This window comes from Eptatretus burgeri, chromosome 10 (assembly GCF_056783735.1).
Source record: "Eptatretus burgeri isolate ZD-2024b chromosome 10, Ebu_testis_v1, whole genome shotgun sequence".
NCBI classification, from domain to species: Eukaryota; Metazoa; Chordata; class Myxini; order Myxiniformes; family Myxinidae; genus Eptatretus; species Eptatretus burgeri.
In genome coordinates, this window is record NC_140970.1 from 94,793,219 (window position 1) to 94,819,558 (window position 26,340).

Below are 26,340 nucleotides of genomic sequence, written 5' to 3' on the forward strand. Positions count from 1 at the left end.
CATTTTACTTCCCGATGGTTAAACAACATTTTACTATCTGATGGTTAAACAACATTTTACTATCTGATGGTTAAACAACATTTTACTATCCATGGTTTAACAAATCCTTTACTGTCCATCAATTGAACAAACCCCTTGCCCCTCTGGTCCACCGATAAAACAAATCTGCAATGTTAAGCAGTTAAGAAAACCCGAATGTCCATCACGGTAAAACAAACTGGTAACCTCCAAACACTGGACCGTCCAATGATTCTCTAACGATTTTACACACCGAGTTATAATGTGATCAGTTTTTAACATCGCAGGATCGTTTTACACTCACATCCATATTGGATATGGGAGGCTGATTATTCTGCCGCTGCATTGCAGATTTGCAATGACAAACATTGCAGACATTGCAATGATCATTGCAGACAAACAAACGAGAGAATAATAATAATAATATTTTTTATGAAAGATAAAGATAACAGAATTGTGTTTCACAATTTATTGTTAACTAAAAGAGCTTCCACTGAATTTCACTCATTTCAACTCGATTTTCTCTCTTTCATTCCCAGTCCACCATCCCTCAGTGCAAACCATTGTTTATTGACTGTGTCATACCTTTGTGAATCCTCAACATTTTAATAAATATCCTTGATCATTGTCCCTGGGAGAACTCAAGTTGGGGACACTCGTCGTTTAACTCATCTTTACCAGAAATGCACGTATGTTTGATATGAAATCCACGAGTTTAATAAACACACAAATGTTACAAAACTAACCAGGTTTACCACTTACTTGAAATCAATCAAAAAATATGACTTGAACGTCAACCTTGAAATATTTATTTTGCATAAATCATTTTTGAATTGTCAAGCGAAACACAATGATTTAAACGTTACATCGACATTCTAAAAGTCCACCGGTCCGGTCACCCTCCACATCACGTGTGCACCAACCCTCCTCACGCAGGAGACACTTGTGTGGTGGAGACCGAGGACACCTCGGTCTTGGTCTGGCTCGTGCCAGACTCCTCGTCTTCGAAAGGATTCTTTCCACAAAACAGCGTGGTGACCATGCATTGGCGGAACTGGGACAACAAAAAGACCAGACGATTGTATGTGCAGATGACGTGATTTACAAAAGGAAGCATTGTTACATCACTGGTATGTACTAGACAAATGGTGGCGTGCACCTCGAAACAGCACTTTGGAGTGAGAGGTCACCTGTTCAGACACAGACTTCCTCATCCTGAGACGGAATGTAATCATCATTACAGATGTCCCACCAGGGGAACCAAACCAGTGAACAACACGATTGGAGCATTTTGTACCCAAATTCAATGAACAACATTTGAATCCCCAGTTCGACAAAATAACGGAAAAAGACCATTGAAGTTAAACGGTCGGCCGTAGATATAGCTTCGAGAAAACCTAATGGCACAGATTGCGATGAACCTTTTGCTGCATGTGGTGAGCGCAGAGATATAGAGATATAGAGATATAGAGATATAGAGATATAGAGATATAGAGATATAGAGATATAGAGATATAGAGATATAGAGATATAGAGATATAGAGATATAGAGATATAGAGATATATAGAGATATATAGAGATATATATAGATATATATAGATATATATATATATATATATATATATATATATATATATATATATATATATATATATATATATATATATATATATATATATTTTTTCATCTATTTGCATGTAGAAGCTTGTACAATATCATCAAATGTATTACAAAGATATAAGAAGAGACATCGGTTCTGTTTACACGAATTAAAAAGACAACGAGAATGGCACTTGGCAAGCGCATACTTCCTCCAGGCAGAGCAGTTTACATTTCATATTAGTTGGGTCATCTGGAGAACTTCCGTGACCGTGGAGAGCGAAGGTTGGTTTCTCAATGGATTTGTCTTCTATGAGGGTTAATTTGAAAAAATAGCGGGGTGACCCTCGCGAAAGTGTGGGCCAACGCCGCAGGGGGCCAAAAACCAAAATGGCCACCACCCACCATCTTGATAATTGGTTTTTCAATGTTTTGGCCTCCAGTGCTGATCAGCATATGCTTTCTGGGGTTTTTGGGGTCGAGGAATTCATATTTAATATCCGTTTTATGATCCGACCTCATTATGGCCTCCAAATCAAAGATGGCCACCGCCCGCCATATTGTAAATTGGTTTTTCAATGGTTTGGCCTACAGTGCTGATCAGCATATGCTTTCTGGGGGTTTTGAGTCTATGATGTTTGTGGTGGAGGCGACTACATTGAGGCAGTAATGTTCTCCCTTGGCATCAGTGATTAGCAGCTCCTGCAGAATATGGCCCGAAGAATTTCCAAGAAGGTAAAGAATACATCTTCTGTCCGCTGGCCACCCTGAGTAGATAATGTAGAAGAAGCTGAAGAGGTATGCGAGTTGCTGGTACAGCTGTTGACCTGGCTGAAGCAACCTGACAGAAAAACTCACAACATCAGCCCCAGTACTCTCAGTCTCGCCTCTATGATCTCCTACTACATCATGGGACAGTGCACCACAGCAGTTATAAACATGGGGGTAACTGTACATGGTATGACCAGAAGTAAAGAGCTGGTAGATACTTTCCACAAGAGTGGTGTTTGCATCAGCTATGCAGACACTCTGCTCCTCTATGATCACTGGGCTTCAATGGATGTTAACGCTTCGGGAACCTGCCCACAGGAGATCGCAGATGGCAAACCAGCCATCGTGGTTGTTGACAATGATGACTTCAACATTGATACCATGACAGGCAATGCATCAAGGGCTCATCGAACAAACGTTATGTTTGTACAGCCACAGGACTATGAGAAGAAACCTAACAAGGATCCTCCTTCAAAGCTTGTGAAGAAATAAATTTCTGCACAGCTGATGCAAAAGTGCGCCAATCTAGCACAGGTCCAGCAATACAGGTGTCCTCCTGGTCGTACGAGTGAACCACCAGCTCGGGAGAAGGTAGATCCACCTGTGGATGGCTTGAACCCGCAACGTGCTCGTTCTGTGATACATGCACTATCTCGAGCAGATAACCATGGAACAAGACCACCTCCTGATAAGCAATGTGTTCCAGCATACAGCGGTGCCCAGTCCTGCCATCATCCACCACTCAAAAGGAGCAAGCCATATTATCACACTACCTACAATGAACCTCCAAGCAAATCAGTCATGCATGATATTATGGTGAAACGACTTGCAGCTATGCGGGAGAAGAGTATTCCATTCTCCTTTCTCGTAGGTGACATGCCAACCTGTAAGACAATTGTGCAGCTGAAAGCAGAGAATCCAGAACTGTTTAAGAACATCATCCCAATTCTTGATGCATTTCACCAGCAGATGTCCAACATCTATGCTGTCTATAAGAGATTTGAGGGATCTGGTATGGCAGATACTCTGGTTGCAGCTGGGGTAGTAGTGGAGGGATCTGTTGACCAGGCACTACGAGGAAAGCACTACAGGTGGGGAATGCGCTGCATTATGCTCTTAAGAGAGGTCCTTATCCATAAACGTCTGTGTAAACTCCTCGAGCAAGGAGAACTCTCTGAAGACATCAAATCCAATGTGGACATTCTTCACAATGCACTTACTGAGACACAACAGGCCCTTCAAAAGGCACACAGTGATCTCCAGGAGGAGGATGAGATAAAGGAGCTGATTAAAAAAGTTTATGAGAAGACTGCTATCGACATGGGTGACTTCTGGCTCTCGTTCATAGAAATGACTGATCCTCCAGTTCAAAGTATTGATGCATGTCTTGCACGAAATGCCCGCAATACTTATCATCAACATACCACATGTTGCCTGGACTTATGCCGTACGATAACCATGATTATGGGCGGTGGTTGCCCGATTATTTGGCAATGCTTTCTTCACTGTCAGATGAACAAATGGCCTTCTTCAATGAGCATTTTGCACAGTCAATGACAGGGCAACCCTATTCTTGCCAGCCAATGGACCTTTGGATAGAAACGACTATGAATCTCAACTCGAAGTTGAAATCAGGGTGGCTTCAACTCCTGCAGAATGAGAAGCAACTCTTTTCAACAACAAGGAATGCAAACAATGTTGCAAGGGTAAAAGCTGCTGTTAATCAGAATCTCAAGTGCAAGCGTCGAAATAGGAAACATGTTGAGTGTCTACCAGCTAGAATGAAAAAAGATGAGCAGGTAGTTCAGGATCTACAAGCGTGCTTGACTGAGTTTGAAGCCGATCCATTTGATGAATCCAAACCAACACTAAGATCACTACAGTCCGGTCTGGTTGCCTCACCACATCTCGTCAATGACCTCAAGACAGCACTACAAGATGGTCAGACGCAGGTTGAAACTTTCCTACAGGAGCGTGTTTTTACGAAGATCCAGCCTCTCACTGCAACGATTCACAGGAATAAAAGACTGAATTTTGCAAGGGACCAGGTCTGTATCCCATCTGGTACAGCCATGAAAGTGGCCCAAATGGAGAAGTCTGGGTTGGCTACCTTGATAGACTTTACAGTGGGATCTGGTATGGTCAAACTTGAGTCAGTTCTAGAATGGCGAGTTACTGATGAGTGCTTGTCAGTCTACAATGTAGATGGCTCAATGCGAAAAACCTGTAAGAGCAAGCTGTTGTACAAATTCAAGCAACACCCAGTTCCTGAGAAACCACAGAACCACATCAGCCTTGTGGACATGGGACTGATCTGGTGGTTAGCCACCCCCACATCGGACGATCATGAGGCCGTAAAAAGGGATGGTTTGCAATATCGCTGGAATGACTATTTAGATAACATCTGCAATATTGTCATCTCACGCCACGCTGATGCACGTCTGATCATTCTAGTGATTGACAGGTATGACCTTCAGTTCAGCATCAAGGATGATGAGCATGAGCGACGGGCAGCCAAACATCAACACATCCCAAATGTTTTCCCCAAGCCTGAAGACATATTTCCAGGATCTGTTGAGTTCAATAAACTAATGGTCAATTCGGATAACAAGGTCAGATTGCAAAAACTTGTGATGGAACAGATGAAAACATATGTTGGTCAAGTAAAAGGTAGCATCATATACTGCAAGGGTGAGAAGTCAATCGACTTGAGCACATGCGCGCCGACCACAGACTTTGGATTCAAGCATCCTGAGGCAGATACAATGCTACAATCTGTCTATGCCAGACTACGGACCAACAACGTCACTGGGGCAGTTGTTATAGACAGTGATGACACAGATGTGTATGTCCAAGCTACATACGTCTCACATCAACTTCATGGTGATCTGCTAATGAAACGCAAGGATCAGGTCAGGTCAGGTATGGGGGCATGTGCCAGAACAGCGCGTCGCTGCGTCGACTTTCCGCCGGTACTCCAGGGGCCTCCGTCTGGCCATCCCCCAGGCAGATGCCAGGCCCATCCCCATCTCCTTGAGATGATGGTCAACCTGCTGCAACCACGAGGCATGTGGTCGGCCCACTGGCCTCCTCCACTCATGAGACTCCCTCGCTGAGAGAATCTGGTGAGCAGGATCAGCATCAGGAAAACGAGCCACATGTCCATACAGCCGCAACTGACGCTCACGGACTATGCAGGTAACAAATCTCATCCGAGTCTCTCTCAGCAACCGCTCATTGGACACAAAATCTGACTGACGATAGCCAAGGATTCTCCGAAGAGACCTGGTACCAAAGGATCCTTGGTCAGAGTCCAAGTCTCGCATCCACAGAGCAAGACTGGAAGAACCAAGGGCCTGAAGACTCGGACTTTCATCCTCCCGCACAGGTACCGGCAGCGCCACACCTCATGATCCAGTGAATCCATGACTCCCCAGGCCTGACCCAGACGTCTATTGACCTCTGACTCACAGCCAGCAGAGACATGAATATCACTGCCAAGGTAAGTGAATCTCTCCACGACCTCAACATCCTCACCACAAACAGACACAGACAGGACAGCAGCATCCAAGATGTCACTGAAAGCCTGGATCTTAGTTTTGACCCAAGAAACCCGTAATCCCAGCGGCTCCGACTCCTCTTTCAGCACCTCGAGGGCCCCCAAAAGGATGTCTAGAGTCTCCGCAAAGATGACTGCATCATCTGCAAAATCAAGGTCCGAGATCTTGACATTCCCAAACGATGCACCGCAGCTTGATCTCTCCGATATCCTCCCTAAAATCCAGTCCATACAAGTGCTGAAAAGTGTGGGGGCCAGTACACACCCCTGACGAACTCCAGTAACAACTGGAAATAAGTCAGAGATGGTACCACCACACATCACAGCACTCTCAGTAGCAGAGTAGAGTTCAGCCATAAGATCGATCAGTTTTGGTGGCACCCCACGAAGACCAAGAATCCTCCAGAGGACATCCCGATTCACTGAATCGAATGCTTTACAGAGATCAACATAGGCTGCAAGCAGCCTCTGCCGAAACTCTCATCTGTGTTCGGTGAGGACACGAAGGGCAAGGATATGGTCAATCGTTGACCTCTTTGGTGTAAAGCCTGACTGCTCTGGACGCTGGTGCTCAAGCAGATGGTGGCGAACCCTATCAAGAATTATCCGAGCAAAGACCTTGCCCGGCACTGAGAGCAGCGTCACCCCTCGGTAGTTGTTGCAGTCTTGGCGATCACCCTTCCCTTTCCAGAGAGGGACAACAAGGCCCCTCTTCCAGTCAGTTGGGATGATGCCTGTGTTCCAGGCAGAGCACAAAACTGCATGCAACAACACGAGTGCAGCATTTCCACCAGCCTTGAGAAGTTCAGCATGGATGTCACAGATCCCTGGAGCTTTGCCCCATTTCAACTGGTTCACCGCAGCCCGTGTTTCCACAAGCGAAGGTGGACCACAGTTGATTCGAGGGTCAGCAACAGGGATTGTAACACCCTTGACGTCCAACTCCACAGCTGGGGGATTAGCCTGGTACAACCGCTCAAAGTAACCGGCCCAGCGGGCCTTCACTTCAGACTCCTCTGTCAAGAGCCTACCACTCTGCTTGAACTGCAGTGTTCCGAGGGATGGGCTTGGATGAAGGCAATGCGCGAATTCCCCTGTAAGCGGGACGAGAATCACCTGTCCACAGCTGATGCTCAACCCCCTCACAGATTCCTCGCACATAGGCCTCCTTGTCCACCCTCAGTGCACGTACAGTTTTATGCCTCAGCTCCCTGAACAGCTCAGCTCTGCCATTCAGCCTGGCCCTGCGACTCTGGTCAATGGTATCCAGTGTCCCTTGAGAGACAAAATTCTTCTTTGCCCTGCGGTGAGCTCCAAGACATCCACCGGCAACATCAAGGACGGTGGTTATGAAGGCACTCCACAACTCTTCAGGACCCCCCAAAGCACCCAGACCCCCAAAGTGTCCACTCAGCCTGTTCGCAAACTCAGCTACTCTCTCATCCCTGAGCTTGCCAACATCCAGCCTAGGCTGGGATGGTACCATTCTCCAGGATTTAAGGTGCAGCTTTAGAGTTGCTACAACAAGCCTGTGGTCAGTATTGAGGAACTGAGCACTCCGGTGGACCCTGCAGTTCTGGATCATCCTCCAACGACCGTCAATGAGGACATGGTCAATCTCCTTTGCCACACCGCCAGCGTTGGAATACCAAGTCCAGTGATGAGCTTGTGGGCGCTGAAACCATGAACCAGCCACCCTAAGTCCATGACTTCTTGCAAAGTCAAGGAACTTTGTGCTATTCTGGTTCATAGTTCCTGACCCATGGGGACCAACACATGTCTCATAACCATCCCTATCAGTTCCAGTCGATGCATTGAAATCCCCCAAGACTAGAAGTGTATCTCGTCTGGGGCACTGATCAACCACAGACTCGAGCGTGGCGTAGAATGCATCCTTCACGGTGAGATCACTCTCCTCAGTCGGAGCATAAACAGAGACCAGGGAAATGACACCTAAGGAGTGACGAATCCTTAATCTCATAATACGCTCGTTGACCGGTGTTACCTCAATTATCATTGGGGTCAGCTTATTGGACACAGCTGCAGCAACTCCTTGGGTATGGTAACCATCAGAGCGACCAGACCCACAGTAGGTGTAACCACCCACCATTATCTCTCCGCAATCCGGTCTCCGAACCTCAGAGAGAGCTGCAATCCCGATGTCCAAACGCTTGAGCTCAGATGATAACAGAGACAGGTGATCATCCTCTCTTAGGGATAGGACATTCCAGGCACCCACCCGAAGGGACCGCCTCAGGTTAACCCAAGGAGACTGCCGTCTGGTGGACGACACCTCAGCACCACTCCGACACACTCTCCCGCAATCTGACCCAGGGATGTTACCCCATGGTTTCCCTCCTATCATCAAAGATTGGGGGTCCCGAAGGCTTTGCCCCAATCCCGTCATCCGGTGAGCTGCCCTGCGAAGGAAGCTGCACAGGAGGTACTCCCACGGAGTGGGTTTTCAGATTTTTTTTGCGTTTTTGCGTTTTGCGGAATGAAGGGTTTTACGGTGGCTGGAGTGCAAATCCTGCCACCAACCTCCTCATAAAAAGTAAGCCAACTGCAGGAGGACGTCCGCAGACACAGTTGGGCACTAGATATGGATGGCCGTTGGCTCACAAGGAGCTCCTCCGCCCTTTGACAGGTTTTGTTTTTAATCCTGCTGGGTGTCCATATCCAAACACCCTCCTCACCAGAAAACCTGGTGGGGGAGACGGTTTAGTCGCCGACAACCCGACCATGGAACAGGTTAGTACAGGTTTACATGGTACCTGTAGCAGGTCACAGATCAAACCTGACCTGACAGAGTTCGTTTAGTCAATTGTCAAGCTCTCAGAGGATGTCGCAAATATTATAATACCTCTCCATGTGATAACCCGTCGTGATCACACATCAGGTTTCTATGGTCATGGGAAAAAGAAACTGCTGGAGAAGTGTGTGAATGATCCTGAAGCTGGAGAGCTTCTTGGGTGAGTTGGGAAGAGTCTTGAATTACAGGATGATATTAAAGCTGATATGAAAGCATTTGTCCTTTCAAAGGTCTACGATGTGAATGCAGATGGTACTTGTGGACAGGCCAGAGCTTCCAAGTGGCATAAAATGAAGAAAAAGAGTACAGCCCGACTTCCACCCGATGATGACACGTTGAATCAACATGTGGAACGAACAAACTTCATCACCTACTGCCAACTCCATTACAACTTGGTTGAGCATCCGTCCCCAATCAGCCATGGTTGGGAAATCATAAATGGGAAGTGCAAACCAGTGCGCCACACCAGCCCTGCCTTGCCCAAGAAGCTCGAACTTTCTGACTGCCCAGACGATAGCAATGATGAGTGCGGTGATGATGAAAGTGAGATCGGGGAATCTACAGATTCGGATGAGTAACTCAGGTGTACAGGCAGGACACCTGAATATTCAAAGGGTCTTGGAGTGCTTCGTTTACCCTAAACGTGCCCCAGGTTTTGTGATTAAATGGATTTCATGACAGAAATGAAGCCTAAGGACCTAAGTTAACATGTAATCCACCACAACTGTTGCTGACATGATGAATAAACATGTCGGAGTATATGCACATTTCATTAGATGGGTCATTTTGGGATCAGGACTTTTGTGACTTTGGGGAGGGTGGGCAATTGTTTGTACCAACCATTGAAACACCAATTTACAATATGGCGGGCGGCGGCCATCTTTGATTTGGAGGCCTTAACGAGGCCGGATCATAAAACTGATATTAAATATGAATTCCTCGACCCCAAAAACCCCAGAAAGCATATGCTGATCAGCACTGTAAGCCAAACCATTGAAAAACCAATTTACAATATGGCGGGCGGCGTCCATCTTTGATTTGGAGGCCATAATGAGGTCGGATCATAAAAATGATATTAAATATGAATTCCTCAACCCCAAAAAACCCAGAAAGCATATGCTGATCAGCACTTTAGGCCAAACCATTGAAAAACCAATTATCAAGATGGTGGGTGGCGGCCATTTTGGTTTTTGGTCCCCTGCGGAGTTAGCCCACACTTTCACGAGGGTCACCCCCGCTATTTTTTCAAATTAACCCTCATAGAAGACAAATCCATTGAGAAACCAACCTTTGCTCTCCACGGTCACGGAAGTTCTCCAGATGACCCAACTATATCCCATTGATAGAACGGATCTGGATCAGGATTTTCACCACAATCAAATCAATTCTTCTATGTCACACACCGAACGTGTCCACCAAGTTTCGTCCGAATCCGTAAACAACTTTTTCGAGATATAGTTCTATATATCGTTTTTGGCCCTATCTCTCAATGGTGAAGAATCACTTTAAAAATTCCAGTATTCAGATCTGCATCTTCACCAAAATCGAATCAATTCGTTCTTGTCACACACCGAACGTGTCCACCAAGTTTCGTCCGAATTCGTCCACAACTTTTTGAGATTTCCTGCTCACAGACAAGCAAACAGACAGTGGTGACAACATAACCTCAGTCCACCTTCGATGGTGGTGGAAATGGCCAAATTGACATTGTATGTCCATGGACTTTTGAATAAGGGGTTCAAACATTATAAGAACATAAGCCAATTTTGGTGAGCTTTGATCTGGTTAGCTTGACGTCGATGATACTTCGAGTGTGAAATTGTTCACGATGTCCTGGAAATTTCACATTCTGATGATAATAAAAACAGCCACATAATGCCCTCTTATGGGCCAGATAGGAAGTAAATCATCTTGATCACACCATTTCACTCCTCAGCCTTCATCAAATCTTTCAATTATTTAGTTTCTTTTTTTTTGTGTGTCCGAAACCAAGGTTCGTGGAAGAGTGACATAAATATCGGTTTTCTACGCAAAAATAATTTACAACTGTTGATGAATGAAATTATCCAAGCAAGTTGATAAATTTGTTCTCTGCCCTCTCGTGTAATTACCGATGGACAAATCATGAAACTATGCTCAGATTGTATGTTTCCATTTACATCAGCCCAGCAATCCCAGGCACCCCGGCAATCCCAGGTACCTGTTTGTTCATGAAGATATAAATGACAGGGTTGTAAAGAGCTGAACTCTTGGCGAAGAAGGCGGGTATGGTCATGAAGATGGCGCCAAAGTCTGCACCTTGGTGCGTAAATATGTACGCGGCCACTGATGCGTACGGTAACCAGCAGATGAGAAACCCAACCACCATGATAACCACCATGCGGGTTACCTCTTTCTCCGCTTTCTGCGTGGTCGCGGACTCCTGCTGTGCTGCTGCTGCCTGAATACCAGGAGCATATTGAGCCGTTCGGGTTTAGATGATTATTCCAAAAAATGAACAACGGAAATCAAAATGTTTACTTGTTTAAGAAAATTACACCGATCTCGAGACATCGAGGATGTCACCAAACCATTATTTCAAGCAGCCCAGGATTGTGGAGCAGAAATTTGTATGAACTGAGCAAGTTGGATGAGTATGCAATCAGAATGGCAGGAGATGTTAGGGGTTGCTTGTGTGCCTCTGCTGCTCTCTGGATTGGACTACAACAGAATGGGACCCGACATCAAACTGTCATCCTGTGCTTCGCAGCAAGAGTTGCATCATGAAGTACGATATCCTTAATAGGAGATGCTCATCAGGTTGTTCCATCTGTTAGCATCCACTTGTGGACGTTTTATCTTTTGTGAATAGTGGGCCATTGTGTGCTGATACCCTTTCCAAATTCAAAATTACCACTTTCATCCATCAGTGTGCTTATTCAGATATATGTTGTCTTGCCTTATTCATGATGCAGCCAGCATGTCTTGCTTCAACTTTAACGGTCACAATTATTCCCACGTTCTTGTGGAGTTGACTGGAAGATTTTTGGCCCAAGTCTTTCATAAACCGTCTGGCCAGACTTGAGGCTCGACTAAGTCGTTATGGGAGGAATTTGTAATTTGTTAATGGTGTTGGTGAAAGGTCACCTACTCTTTGTGAAGGACACCGTGGGAACTTTAAAGTCCACCAAATAATGCCAGCAGATGGGACACCAGTTTGATGTCCAGACGAGAGACTGCACACACATTGATGAATCACCCTGCCTGTGAAACACCGGGATGACAGTCTATAGCTGGGTCGGGATTCAAACCCAGGCTTGACAGCTTAGAGGCGATTGTGCGTACATCTAGGTCATCCAGTCAGCTCAGATGCAACCAGCGTATAAAACTAGAAATCAACTTTACTTAATTTGTCCCACCTGTATAGTCCATTGCATGATGAAGGCCTTTCTCAACATGGTCCTTACAGCTATCTCCATTTCTTGTTGGTTTGACATGATTTAATAATCTCGTGTGGCCTTTTTGCTAAAAAGATCGAAAAACGTTGTTGGGATTCGAAGAAGTAATTGATAGCATCCATCCTTTTAGTTTTGCCCCAAGGCTTTATGGGAAGGAGCCACCTACATCCATCAAGAACTCGCATCGCATGGAAATGGGAGATTTTAACTCGACTTGGGTCAACTGTGGAAACCAGTTTCACTAGAATCCAGGCCACTCAAACCCTGCTTGAGTGTTGGGTGGAAAATAAGACTGTGGTGTCCTTTTGGAGTGTATGAGGCAAACCATATGGTATGTGGAATACGTACCTCCTTAACAGCGCACAACAACCGGCCGTAGCAGAAGAAAATGATGGTGAGGGGGAATGAGAAATGCACTGTGAACATGTAGATGACAAAGCTGAAGTTGTTATACTTTGGGTTCAATGTGTAGTAGTCAGGTCCACAGGAACACTGCATACCTTCTGGGATGTACCTGCAAGGAACATTTCAAAACACACAATAATCTGGGAGATCATTCTTTTTGGAAGTCACATGCATTTTCTTTAGTTCCATCTTAATGTGATATTAAAGATCTTAACTCTACTCTCTATGACTTTCCAATATTTAAGCCTGCCTGTGCTGTGTCACGTGATTGGGTTTTCGTATATCATGCCTCGCCCGCTTGGGGTGGCAGGAGTGTACTTCTGGTCGCGCAATAAAGCGGAGTTGATGCTGGCGCGCGTGCTTCTTGCGTCCCACTGCACCTCGTACACTCTAGTTGGCTGACGAGGATGGTTGAAAACAGACATGTGCCCGTTTTCGACGGAGACGACTTCGAATTGTTTTCGGAGCAATTGGAATGCTATTTCCACGCGAACGATGTGGTCGACGAGAGCAAACAGAAGTCGATCTTGCTCGCTTCGCTTTCGCCGGAGCATTATCGGCTACTGGGTGATTTGGTGGCACCGAACAGGCCCCGGGATGACGAGCTGTCGTTTCGGGACATTGTGCAGAAGATGAAGGCACACATGGCGCCGGAGAAGTCATTACAGCTCGCTCGATTCCAGTTCGATCGCCTCTCGAAAGGAGCAGAGGAACGCGTCGCTGATTTTGTGGCGCGGATTAAGCATTCTTCCGTGGCCTGCAAGTTCACGGCCAGCTCGGCTCAGAGATCGTTTTATTGCTGGTTTACGAGATGCGAAGATGGTTTCAGCGGTTTTACGGCTGAAGGGTGAAGCCATTACATTCAACTCGGTGGTCAGCACGGCGACAGCGATCGAGCAGACTCGCGGGGATGTTCGAGCCATCACCGGCCGCGCGGGGTCGCGGGCACCCCGGGACGCGCGCACGACCTTCGATGCGGGTCGGATGTTGCCGCGCGACCGCGCGTGCGGCGGGGTGACCCCGCGGACATGCTTGGGATGCGGAGGTCGACACCTGCACCGTGCATGCCCGTGTAAAGGCAACGTGTGTTTGAATTGTCACAAGGTGGGTCATTTGGCGCGTGTGTGCCGTGGGGCGCCGGCCACCGTTAAGATCATGGACGGCGATGTGCGAGGCGACTCGGGGCGGAACCAGCGGCCGTTGATGGACCTGTTTTCAATTGGCCCGGCGACGGCGCGCCCGATGACGGTGGAAGTCGAATTGAACAAAACGCCGATCACGTTCCAGGTCGATACGGGAGCAGCGGTGTCGCTCATCGGTGAACAGACCGCGCGTAGACTCAACGGCTTGAAGCTTATCAGGTCAAACCTCACGCTGTTCACGTACACCCGCGAGAAGATAACGCCAGTCGGGATGGCAGACGTGTCTGTGCGGTATCAAGGCCAGGTTGCCACGCTTCGGGTGTACGTCGTGCGGGGGAGGGCACCGACTCTCCTCGGCCGAGATTGGATGGCCCGCATCAGGCTAGACTGGGCCACAGTTCACCTTGTGCAACCCGTGCCGAGCCAGTGGGAGGATCAGTTGGAGGAGATTCTTCAAAGACATCAAGGGTTGTTTAGCGACGACCTTGGGAAACTCAAGGGCATGGAGGCAAAACTCTTCTTGAAGGAGGGGGTGGTTCCTCGGTTTTGTAAACAGCGTCCGGTGCCGTATGCCCTGCGGGACAAAGTCAAGGGTGAACTGGATAGGCTGGAGGCCTGTGGAGTGATCGAACGGGTGTCGTGCTCGGATTGGGCCACCCCGGTGGTCACGGTGCTGAAACGGAATGGAGACGTCCGATTGTGCAGGGACTTCAAATCCACGGTTAACCTGGGGCTCAGCGTGGAGCAATATCCACTGCCGTCAATCGATGAAATATATGCGCGATTGGCGGGGAGTCAATACTTCACGAAGCTAGACCTGCGTGATGCATATTTTCACCTGCCGATGGATCCCGGGAGTAGCGAGCTTTTGACAATCAACACGTGTCAAGGACTCTATCGATATACCCGACTCTGTTTTGGGATTGCTTCGGCCCCAGCTTTGTGGCAGAAAGCCATGGATCAGGTTTGCATTGGCCTGCCCGCTCAGACCTACCTGGACGATGTGCTCATTGCGGGGAAAATGGCGGACGAGCATCTTGCGAACATTGCCCAAGTGCTGACAAAGCTAGAAGCGTGCAGCCTGCGCTTGAACAGGGGCAAGTGCGCGTTCTTCAAGCAGCGCTTGGAATACCTCGGGCACATCATCACGCCGGAGGGGCTGTTGAAAGGTCCTCGGAAGGTGGAGGCGATTCAGCACATGCCACCGCCTCGCGACAAGACGCAGCTGCGCTCCTTCTATTGGTATGACCCAGTATTACCAAAGGTTCGTGCGCGGGCTCAGCTCACAACTTGCGCCGTTGACGCGGTTGCTCAGGAAGGACGAGTGCTGGGCTTGGGGGCCTGCACACCAGGCGTCGTTCGACCGCGTCAAGCGGCTGCTCACAGAGGATACGGTCCTCGTGCACTACGAGCCTGCTCGTCCGCTCCTATTGGCATGCAACAGCTCTGCATATGGCATCGGGGCAGTGCTCTCCCACAGGATGGACGATGGTTCCGAGCGGCCTGTTTGTTTTGCATCCCGGACCCTGTCCACAGCAGAGCGCGGATATGCCCAGATTGAGCGTGAGGCTCTCAGCCTCGTCTGGGGTGTGCGGAGGTTTCATCAATACCTACTGGGGCGGCATTTCACTTTGCAGACGGATCACAAACCGCTTCAATTCATCCTGAGACCCGAACGCGGGGTGCCGGTGGTAGCAGCCGCGCGAATACAGCGGTGGTGTCTGTTTCTGGGTGCTTACGATTATGATATTCAGTTCCGAAGCACCGAGAAGCATGCTAACTGCGACGGGCTCTCACGCTTGCCATGTGCAGAGGGTCCAGCTGCGTCTGAGTTGGCCGACCGGGTCGATGTGTTCACGCTGGGCCAGGTCCAAAGCGGGCCGGTCACGGCCAGGCAGGTCGCGGTGGAATCGGCTCGTGATCCGGTGCTTGCCCGTGTCGTCCAGGCGATTTTCTACGGGGAATTGGAGCGATCTGCCTTCGACACCGGAATTTCAACCTTTCACGTCACGCGCATCGGAGCTGTCATTGGTCCAACGGTGCATAATGTGGGGAATGAGGACAGTGATTCCACCGAGGTTCAGGCAGCGGTGTTTGGAAGAACTGCATGTCAGTCACCTTGGCGTCGTGAAGACCAAGAGTCTTGCTCGTAGCCTGTTGTGGTGGCCGGGGTTGGACAAAGACATTGAGCAGTTGGTTAAGCGTTGCGCCACGTGCCAGACAGATGCTGATTACCCGCGTCGGGCTTCGGGTCTCTGGCCTGCGCCAGACCGAGCTTGGCAGAGGGTCCATGTAGATTTTGCGGGACCGGTTAATGGCAAAATGTTTTTGATTGTGATCGATGCATTCTCTAAATGGCCGGAGGTTGTAGTAATGCAGCATACATCAGCAAACATTACAGTAGAGAAACTGCAGACGATCTTTGCTAATAAAGGGTTGCCGGAGATCCTGGTCTCTGATAATGGTCCGCAGTTCATCGCAGGTGTATTTGATGAGTTTATGCGCCAGAATGGTATTCGACATCTAAGGTCCGCACCGTATCATCCTGAGACGAATGGCCAAGCTGAGTCGTTTGTCAAGATGTTGAAGCGGGCTTTGCGCAGGGGGGTGTTGCACCTGTGCAGACGGTGGTCGATGTCTTTTTGCTCCATTACAGGAACGCAGTTCATCCTGTCACGGGTGATTCGTCTCTATGGACGGGCATTGCGGTCCAGGCTGGATTTGCTGCGACCTGGAGGGTCGGGGAGTGGGGCGATGTCGTGTCCGACGTGGCTGCGCAGCTTCGAGGTGGGGCAACGGGTAATGGTGCGCGATTATTTCCACGGTTCAAAATGGGTGCCGGCGGTGGTCTCTGTGGTGCTGGGGCCGGCGAATTGCATGGTGCGGACTGATGGTGGGGATGTGTGGAAGTGGCACGTGGACCAAATGCATGATCGCTGTTCAGCGTCGCCCCCCCACACCTCCCCGGGCCGAACGATGCGGGACCCCCACCGGTAGTATCGCCGGCACCTGACGTTGTATCGCCGGGGCTGGTTGGGCCGACGCCAAGGGGGTCTTCGCCTGATGCCGTCCTACCCGGGGACGTCGGGCAGGCTGGGCAGTCGGGGGTGGCTGGTGTTGCGGAAAGTGCGAGTCCGGCGAGGGTGTCACCTCGACCGAGCCGGGAAGCATCTGAGCCTGGACTGTCTGGCGGAGCTGCCCGTCCGAGGCGGGTCAGGGTACAGCCGCGGTACTTGGAGGATTATGAGTGTTGATGGGTTTCAGATGGTCATGTTGTGATTGTCCGTTCATCGTGTGACGGGTCATTTTACGAGGGGAGGAGTGTGCTGTGTCATGTGATTGGGTTTTCGTATATCATTCCTCGCCCGCTAGGGGTGGCAGGAGTGTACTTCTGGTCGCGCAATAAAGCGGAGTTGATGCTGGCGCGCGTGCTTCTTGCGTCCCACTGCACCTCGTACACTCTACTCCCTATATATTAGGGGTTCTGAAATCGTTGCTGGCAGGCAACATGTTGCCCGTCACACTCTCAGATGTTGCCAAGGACCGATGTTGAAAACACAGTAGAACCTCAACTGAACTGCTCATACTGAACCGGAAGCATGCAATCTACTGTATATTATATTCTGATCTCAAAACAAACTGATCGTGGTGAAAACAATTTTAATAATACGCCCCGATATATATATATATATATATATATATATATATATATATATATATATATATATATATATATATATATATATATATATATATATATATATATATATATGTGGCGTATAAAAAGGAAAACCATGCGCCACAATCCCTCGTGAGCTCTACCATCCTCCCCAGCAGATATGAGTTTGAGTGGAAAGCGATTTGAGTAACCCCGCATAATAACAGGATTGAAATTTAAATGTCATATTAGGTGTTCCTGTGTCCCCCACGATAAAGGGATTTTATTTCATTTACGGATGTTTTCCGACGGTTCTGTGATTTTTCCTGGTGTATCGGCTTCGATATCCATTGGCACACACAATTATCGTGCTTCCCCATTGCTCGGGTCGCTCACCTGCATTTATTTTGTTCATTTATTTATTTTCATTTATGATTTATATTTTCATTTAAGGACATTTTCTGACGGTTCTGTGATTTTTCTTGGTGTATCGGCTTCAATGTCCATTGGCACACAACGTTTCAGCTTTTTCCACCACCCGGAAGGCACCGATTTTTAATATCAGTCAGTGGTTATAAAGATATATACAGTAGATGTGTATATTTATATATATATATATATATTGTTGTGGTTACCAGATTCGCAAACCACCATTCAGGTCCCTTCGGTGAGGTATCTCGGTAAGTGCATGTGTAGTTAGGCCCAAACCCGTTGTCTAGTGGGAATACATGTCATTTATGCGAGCTGCGACTCTTCAGGATAGCCGTTTTTCTTTTACTATCTTTATTTTGGACCAACCGCCATGATCACAACCACACAATTACAACCACAACCACCGCTTCACCACAACCGCCATGACCTTCCCGTCACACCTCGCCACCGTAGCATCGCCACCGTTCTTGCCCCGCTGTGGGTACCGGTGTTGGACTCATGCAGAACGCGCGTCGAACAGCGTGTACAAAATCACGGATTTTGTGCTTCAAAAACGGATCAAAAACGACACACGCCCACTTTTTGCCGTCCAATCGGTGAGCGAGGGGCGATTTGGCCCCGCCTCCAGAACGATCGATATATGCAAATTTGTGGATCAAAAAGCCTTCACGCCCACTTTTTCTCGGGCCAATGGGGAGCGAGGTGAAAGGTCAAAGGGAGGGGGTCAAAGGCGAAGTTACGGGGGGATAAAAGGACGGTGTTCGTCAGTCAGAGAAGAAGAACGAAGAGAGAGAACGAGAGTCGCAAACGAGAACGAGAAGGAGTCGAGAACGAGAAGGAGTCGGAACGGAGGGGACGAGTGTGGAAGACTGGAGCCCGAAGCCTGCAGTGGCTGGAGAAGCTGAAGAGAGTCGGACGAGGGGGTGCTCGCGTCGGTGCCAGGAGCTGCACGCCCGAGGGAGGCCGGCAGCGCGACCTGGCCGAGGTGGAGACGCACACCAGGGATAATAAAGATCCTCTATACCCCGAGCATCAGCAACCCCCTCCTGTTTCCCCCCGCGCTGAGATAGTGCGACCAAGGGGGCCCGTTCCCACCCCCTGCCAGGCACTGTCCACGAGGCTCGCGGGTTGCGGGGCCATCGCCGCTCCGCGTCTCATCACCAGACGGGTAGGCCCGACCCGGTCTCGGCCTCAGGCCTGCCTCATTCTTGAGGTATTTCTTTTCCTTGGTTTTGGGTATGTGTTGTCGGCGCCGTCTGTGAAGTAGAATTGTATAAGTGTTGCCGTGTGCTCGGTAGTCGGTATTAGCTCTGCATTGTCTTCGCTTTTATATTTGCTTTTTGTGTAAATGGAATTGTGTTTTCTTTTTTGTGTGCATTTGGTGGAATTGTATTTGTGTGCTTCCCGTGTGCCGAGAATAAATGTGCTTTATTGTTGAACTGTTCTCCCGCTTCGCTTCGTCTTTTCCCCCATTGAACCCTCATCTTGCTTCACGTAAAGGGTTGGTAGTGGGCTGAACACGCCCGATAATTAATCGAACCGTCGAGGTCGACGATAACACCGCTCGGTTATTCTGATAGTACGGAACGGGTCGCTTAAGTGGCCCGTGTCCGAAGTCGACCTGCGGCGAGGTGCGATCGCCCGGTCTACCCTCCGCGTGGGTACTTAGGTAGGTCGAATTTGGCGAGCAACCCTATCCCACGCGGGGGCTGATTGGCTCGATCGCGGTGAGACCGAAAGGTCCACCCGTGACTGGTTCCCGGCGTTAGTCCGAGAGGGTCACGACTGGATTGTCCGTCCGGTGGGCGACGTGCCGCGATTCGAGTTACGTGGCCGTCCGCACGCCGGCGGGCGCGAAAACCGCAACACTGGTGTCAGGTCGTGCGATACAAATTCATCGCCCTCCTCGCGGCACTGGTATCGGAGAGCAGGAAAACGGGCTCTCCTGTCTCCGGCTAAATTCACGGGAATCGGTCCAGGGGTGAGAGAAGCGACCCCCGATTCCCTCCAAATTACGAGCGAGCTAAATTAACCCTTCACGAGAAGCAAGATGGCGTCTCAAGGCGAGCGGGTGCCGGGTGGATTAGGTATGTGTAATAGTAATGTAGAATCCATGGTCCAGGATGGAATCCCCGTGCAGGAAATGTTGATTGTGCAGGAAATGTTGATTGTGCAGGAACACGGACTCGCCCAACTGAACCCAGGGCCCGAGGTGGGTGCGGCAGCGGCCGCGGTGTATGACACCTCCCCCCCCCTCTCCACCAAGACCCTTCCCCAACCCCTGCCGAAACGGCTCACTCAAGCGCACCCGACGTGGCCCAGCTATGCGCCATGCTGGCGGCAATGACAAATGAAATAAAAAACGAAATGAAAAGCATGGGCAAGCAAATGAAAAAAGAAATGAAAGAACTACGGGGTGAGACGCAGAACATGGGCCGATGCCTGCAGGCGGGCATGAAGGCCGTGAGCAGGGAACTTAAAATGGCGACTCCACGTGTCGGAACAAACGAGCTGGAAGGGGGTGCAACGGCTGACAGGCCCGCGGTGGAGGCGGGTTAGGAAAAAGTAATTCGGGAGACAAGAGACGAGGTGAAAGTAATTGGGAGGGAGAGAAAAGAACAATTAATACGGAAAGCAAGGATGAGGTACGCGGAGATCGTGAAAGAGCAAGGAGTGAAAAACAGGGAAGGACGGGAGCGACTTAAAGAGAAAGCAAGGTTGACCTACATAAAGATAAGGGAAAGACGCCAGAAAGAAGCAGAGACCAATAAACACGATGAAGACGGGGTAAGTGACGCGCACACACACACGGAGGTAGTGGAGGACAATGGGGGTGAGCTCGCGGAGCGTGCAGAGACCCAGTGCGAGCACCTGGGTGGCCTCCTCCAGGAACGAGGGGAGGGAGTATGCCCCCTTGAGGCGAGTCACGACCAGGTGAGTTCGGTCGTGCTTTGCGAGGTTGGGGGGAGGAGTGCTGCGAACGGGTGCACGGAGAGCTTGGGGGGTATAGAGGCCCCGGAGACCCTTGTGGGGACACGAATCCCCAGTGTGGTTGTCCCTGTGTGTGTGGTGCAAGGTGTGAGTGCGTCCCCGTGTGTGGAAGCGACCCCGTGTGTGAGTGGTGTGGTGGCGATGGTGCCGGAGTGCGTGCTTCCCAGCACGCCGTGTGTGGAAGAGGCACCGTGTGTGAGTGTCGCCGTGTGTGTGAATGAGGCACTGCGGGTGAGTGCTCCCGCGTGTGTGGATGAGGCACGGAGTGCGAGTGAGGCACCGCGGGTGAGTGCCCCCGCACGCGTGAGTGAACGGCCGTGTGCAAGGTCGCTGTGTGCAAGGGAGACCGTGTGTGTGAGAGAGCGGTATGTGAGGGAGATGTCGGTTGGCATGCGGGAGCACGCAGCCGCATCTCCCGGTGTGAATGTGATGGAGTGGACTGTGTGCGTCGTAACACGCAGGTATGCGTGTGTGGAATGGACACGGAGACGGCGACAGAGGAGAGAAAGCAGAGTAGCGGCTGCAGTTGTTTCGGGGACCGTGCCGGGTTCACCCAGCAGTGAGCACGCGGTTCGTGCTGTGCAACGCACGAGACCACCACGTGCTCGCTTGCGAGAGTGAAGTCCCGGTCCGGAAACGCACGCGGTGGATTTGCCGATCCCGCGGACGGACAAAGTTTAGGCAGGTAAACGGATTTGGACCGGACGGGTTCTCCACGCGATCGTGTGTGTTAAGCTCCAACGGGCAAAGCACATGTGTTCGCGTGGGGAACCCCTCGAGACGTGGGGCTTGTTTTTTTTTCTGCGCACGGTGACGTCATGGCTGCACGTGGGGTTGGAATCCGGCAGGAGGGGTATCTCTGCCGGATGGTATCGTCCAAGGAGGGACGAGGAACACGTGCAGCTGCATGACGTCACGGGCAGGTGCAAAGTGCGCGAGCTCTGAGTTGCCGCGCAGGTGCTGCGCATGAAAAAAAAAAAAAAAAAGCAAGCCTCACTTTCGGGTGTACAGGATTCCTGGGCAAGGGGTGAAAGACCCCCTTACCTGGGCACAGGATGGAAACTAGTTAGGGGGAAGGGTTAGCTTAGTTAGACCGACTTCATGGGGCAGGGGTAAGTCCTCATGGAGTCCGTGGAATGGATTAGGTAGAGGGATTTAGTGAGCTTTAGGATGGGTAAATAATTAATGGGATTATTTCGGAGACAGTGACACTGTGAATGTGTAGAGGGGACGTAGCTTAGCTACGTAGTGTTAAAAGGAACGTGCTGTAGTTTAAGGGACGACGTGGGAGCACGAGTTAGTTAGGGGATGTAGTTGGGAGGATGGTAGAGTTCAGTGGTGTGTGTGTTGAAGAGTTGTTGGTGAGTGGATTGGAAGCATGTGCTTGGTGAGTGAGTGAGGCCAGCGGGTCTGTGTGTGTGTGGAGCGAATGGGGAATGCATGGTGCGATGAGTGATTGGGGGGAGGAGTGACTCCCGCCCAAGGGACCCCCGGGGTCAGAGTAGTGAGTTAGCTGGGTTAGTCAAATTGAAAAATGGAGGTCGTTTTGTTGTTGGTGGGAAAGTAGGCTCGAGACCCATTTGGAGGGGTGCAGGAGCCCTGTTGACGGGCTTGGGAGCGTGGCTGCGAAAGGTGAGTATCGCTGAGTGGGTACCCCGGGCACCAGGCTAGTCGGCCGCGGTAGGCCATGGGCCCATGGGGGGCCGGGATAGAGTAGTGGGCACGGGTGCGCCTGCTTGGTGCGGGGGCCCGGGGCGCCATTAGCCGCGTGGGCAGTGTTGTGGGCACGGGTGACCCTCGGAAAGGGGCCCGGGAGGCCGGCCTGCCACGTGTGCGTTTCAGGGGAGGTGCCATGGGGGGCACTCCCCGGTGTTAGGGAGCTGGTAGGCTCGGAGGCAGTGTAGTGCCCGGGGGTGCCATAGCGGGAGATTCGGCAGAGGGTCGTGCCTGCCAAAGGGAGCCACGTGTCCCAGCCAGGAGACCGTGTGAGGGCACGGAGAGAAAATTGGGGGGCGAGGCCCGAAATTGTAAGGACACCAACACAGGCGACGGGGATCTGGGTTGTTAGAACCAATAGTTTAAGCAAGAGGCGCTTGTTGAAAGCCCCGGGGTAGTTTAACAGTTAAATGGTTAGGGTAGATTAGGAGATGTACCCCTCCGCACCATCCATCCCCTCGCTGTCGTTGTGGGCCGCTGGGCCCACTTTGGGTTAGATCGCCAAACTCTGGGGAGGCCATTCTGAGGCTTCGTTGGGCCTCGACACAGGACGCTAGCTCTCCCTTATTCCCCTCCGGGAAGGGAACGTAGGGTTTGGGAGTAGGCTAGGTGACAGAATAGGTTAGCCGAACAAGGACGATAAAGGGGGTTAGGGGACGATTTATAGTGGGGAAGTAAAAATAAAAACAATAAAAAAATAAGTTGGGGCTAAATTGGGGTTTGACAAATTAAGGGAGTGGGTATGTACAGTGACAGGCAAAGGCGATAGGTTGGGAGGGAGACAGGTAGGTAGGTCCGAGCCCGCCTTCCAAGTGGCCAGCACCACCGCACTCCCGCCACCAACCTCCATTGAACGGCAAAGGCTGGCCAACTTCATCGGCTGGCCGTGTTTTGCTTCAAGGCGGAGGCCGGCCAACTTCATCGGCAGCTGTGTGCTGCAAGGCCTGTGCCGGCCAGTTCATCTGCTGGCTGTTTTTCTTCGAGGCCTGTGCCGGCCTGGTTCTGCGGGCTGTGTTTGCCTGCAGCGGCCTTCTTCTGCGGGCTGTGTTTGCCTGCAGCGGCCTTCTTCTGCGGGCTGTGTTTGCCTGCTTGCCTTTGCCATGCCATGCCCACTGCCCACGTTCACCAGCCCCGTTCAATTTTTGCTTTGCCCCCCCTGTTCATTTCCATGTGCGCCAGGATCCGTAAAGGCAACAGTTTGCAAGCTGCGAGAACTGCCCTGTTGGCAGCTACAACACGGGCCTGCAGTGGCGGCCCGTGCACCGTGTTTGTGTTCATGCATCCATTCGTTGTGCTCATTGCGTGTGCCACTTGAGCTGGCACGGAGACTGCGTTGTGCAGCCCATGCACCGTTGTGGTTCACCGCGTTCAGTTCAAAAGGGAAGGCCTTGGACTGCGTGTGAGCAGCCAGCCACGTTCCCTGTCACCTGCATTGTTTGAGTCAGAGACTGCATGCGGGCAGCCTGGCTCCCTGCTAACTGCTTTCTTTTTGCAGAGTTCATTGATCCTGGGCCATGGTTTAGTGTAAAATTTGTAAGTTGAGGTTAAGATGTACTGTACATATGAGTGCGCCCCCGGCATGTATGTCTTAGCGCCGGCAATTTTATTTAAGTCGTCCGTGTGAGTGAGTTTGTTTAGATAGTTACGCAGCCCTCAGGTTATTTATTTTGGGGACACGAATACCATGAATGTCGCACTCAGGGATCCGTAGGTAAAATGTACTAGGGGAAAACTACACATGATGGCACACGAAAATTTGACGACTCGGGACGAGTCTGTAAAAAGGGAAGGGGGTAGTGTTGTGGTTACCAGATTCGCAAACCACCATTCAGGTCCCTTCGGTGAGGTATCTCGGTAAGTGCATGTGTAGTTAGGCCCAAACCCGTTGTCTAGTGGGAATACATGTCATTTATGCGAGCTGCGACTCTTCAGGATAGCCGTTTTTCTTTTACTATCTTTATTTTGGACCAACCGCCATGATCACAACCACACAATTACAACCACAACCACCGCTTCACCACAACCGCCATGACCTTCCCGTCACACCTCGCCACCGTAGCATCGCCACCGTTCTTGCCCCGCTGTGGGTACCGGTGTTGGACTCATGCAGAACGCGCGTCGAACAGCGTGTACAAAATCACGGATTTTGTGCTTCAAAAACGGATCAAAAACGACACACGCCCACTTTTTGCCGTCCAATCGGTGAGCGAGGGGCGATTTGGCCCCGCCTCCAGAACGATCGATATATGCAAATTTGTGGATCAAAAAGCCTTCACGCCCACTTTTTCTCGGGCCAATGGGGAGCGAGGTGAAAGGTCAAAGGGAGGGGGTCAAAGGCGAAGTTACGGGGGGATAAAAGGACGGTGTTCGTCAGTCAGAGAAGAAGAACGAAGAGAGAGAACGAGAGTCGCAAACGAGAACGAGAAGGAGTCGAGAACGAGAAGGAGTCGGAACGGAGGGGACGAGTGTGGAAGACTGGAGCCCGAAGCCTGCAGTGGCTGGAGAAGCTGAAGAGAGTCGGACGAGGGGGTGCTCGCGTCGGTGCCAGGAGCTGCACGCCCGAGGGAGGCCGGCAGCGCGACCTGGCCGAGGTGGAGACGCACACCAGGGATAATAAAGATCCTCTATACCCCGAGCATCAGCAACCCCCTCCTGTTTCCCCCCGCGCTGAGATAGTGCGACCAAGGGGGCCCCGTTCCCACCCCCTGCCAGGCACTGTCCACGAGGCCCGCGGGTTGCGGGGCCATCGCCGCTCCGCGTCTCATCACCAGACGGGTAGGCCCGACCCGGTCTCGGCCTCAGGCCTGCCTCATTCTTGAGGTATTTCTTTTCCTTGGTTTTGGGTATGTGTTGTCGGCGCCGTCTGTGAAGTAGAATTGTATAAGTGTTGCCGTGTGCTCGGTAGTCGGTATTAGCTCTGCATTGTCTTCGCTTTTATATTTGCTTTTTGTGTAAATGGAATTGTGTTTTCTTTTTGTGTGCATTTGGTGGAATTGTATTTGTGTGCTTCCCGTGTGCCGAGAATAAATGTGCTTTATTGTTGAACTGTTCTCCCGCTTCGCTTCGTCTTTTCCCCCATTGAACCCTCATCTTGCTTCACGTAAAGGGTTGGTAGTGGGCTGAATACGCCCGATAATTAATCGAACCGTCGAGGTCGACGATAACACCGCTCGGTTATTCTGATAGTACGGAACGGGTCGCTTAAGTGGCCCGTGTCCGAAGTCGACCTGCGGCGAGGTGCGATCGCCCGGTCTACCCTCCGCGTGGGTACTTAGGTAGGTCGAATTTGGCGAGCAACCCTATCCCACGCGGGGGCTGATTGGCTCGATCGCGGTGAGACCGAAAGGTCCACCCGTGACTGGTTCCCGGCGTTAGTCCGAGAGGGTCACGACTGGATTGTCCGTCCGGTGGGCGACGTGCCGCGATTCGAGTTACGTGGCCGTCCGCACGCCGGCGGGCGCGAAAACCGCAACAATATATATATATATATATATATATATATATATATATATATATATATATATATATATATATATATATACATACACACACTTGACGCTTGATATAGATGCATACCTTTATATATATATATATATAGAAATATTTGTATATATATATATATATATATATATATATATATATATATATATATATATATATATATTATATATATATATATATATATATACAAATATTTCTATATATATATATAAAGGTATGCATCTATATCAAGCGTCAAGTGTGTGTATGTATGTATATATATATATATATATATATATATATATATATATATATATAT

At 50.1% G+C, this 26,340-nt stretch overlaps 1 protein-coding gene across 1 annotated transcript in view; it reads right to left on the reverse strand.

Annotated features, from left to right (window-relative positions):
- Positions 1 to 449: 449 nt before the first annotated feature.
- The window catches only part of RHO (rhodopsin), a 45,012-nt gene continuing 19,121 nt past the window's right edge, over positions 450 to 26,340 (reverse strand). Inside the window, exons 3-5 of the mRNA XM_085899493.1 lie at positions 12,546 to 12,711; positions 10,961 to 11,200; positions 450 to 1,072 (exon numbers count right to left, since the gene is read on the reverse strand). Coding sequence (XP_085755619.1) covers positions 947 to 1,072; positions 10,961 to 11,200; positions 12,546 to 12,711 — 532 coding nt within the window. The 3' untranslated portion in view covers positions 450 to 946. The remainder of the gene's footprint in view (positions 1,073 to 10,960; positions 11,201 to 12,545; positions 12,712 to 26,340) is intronic.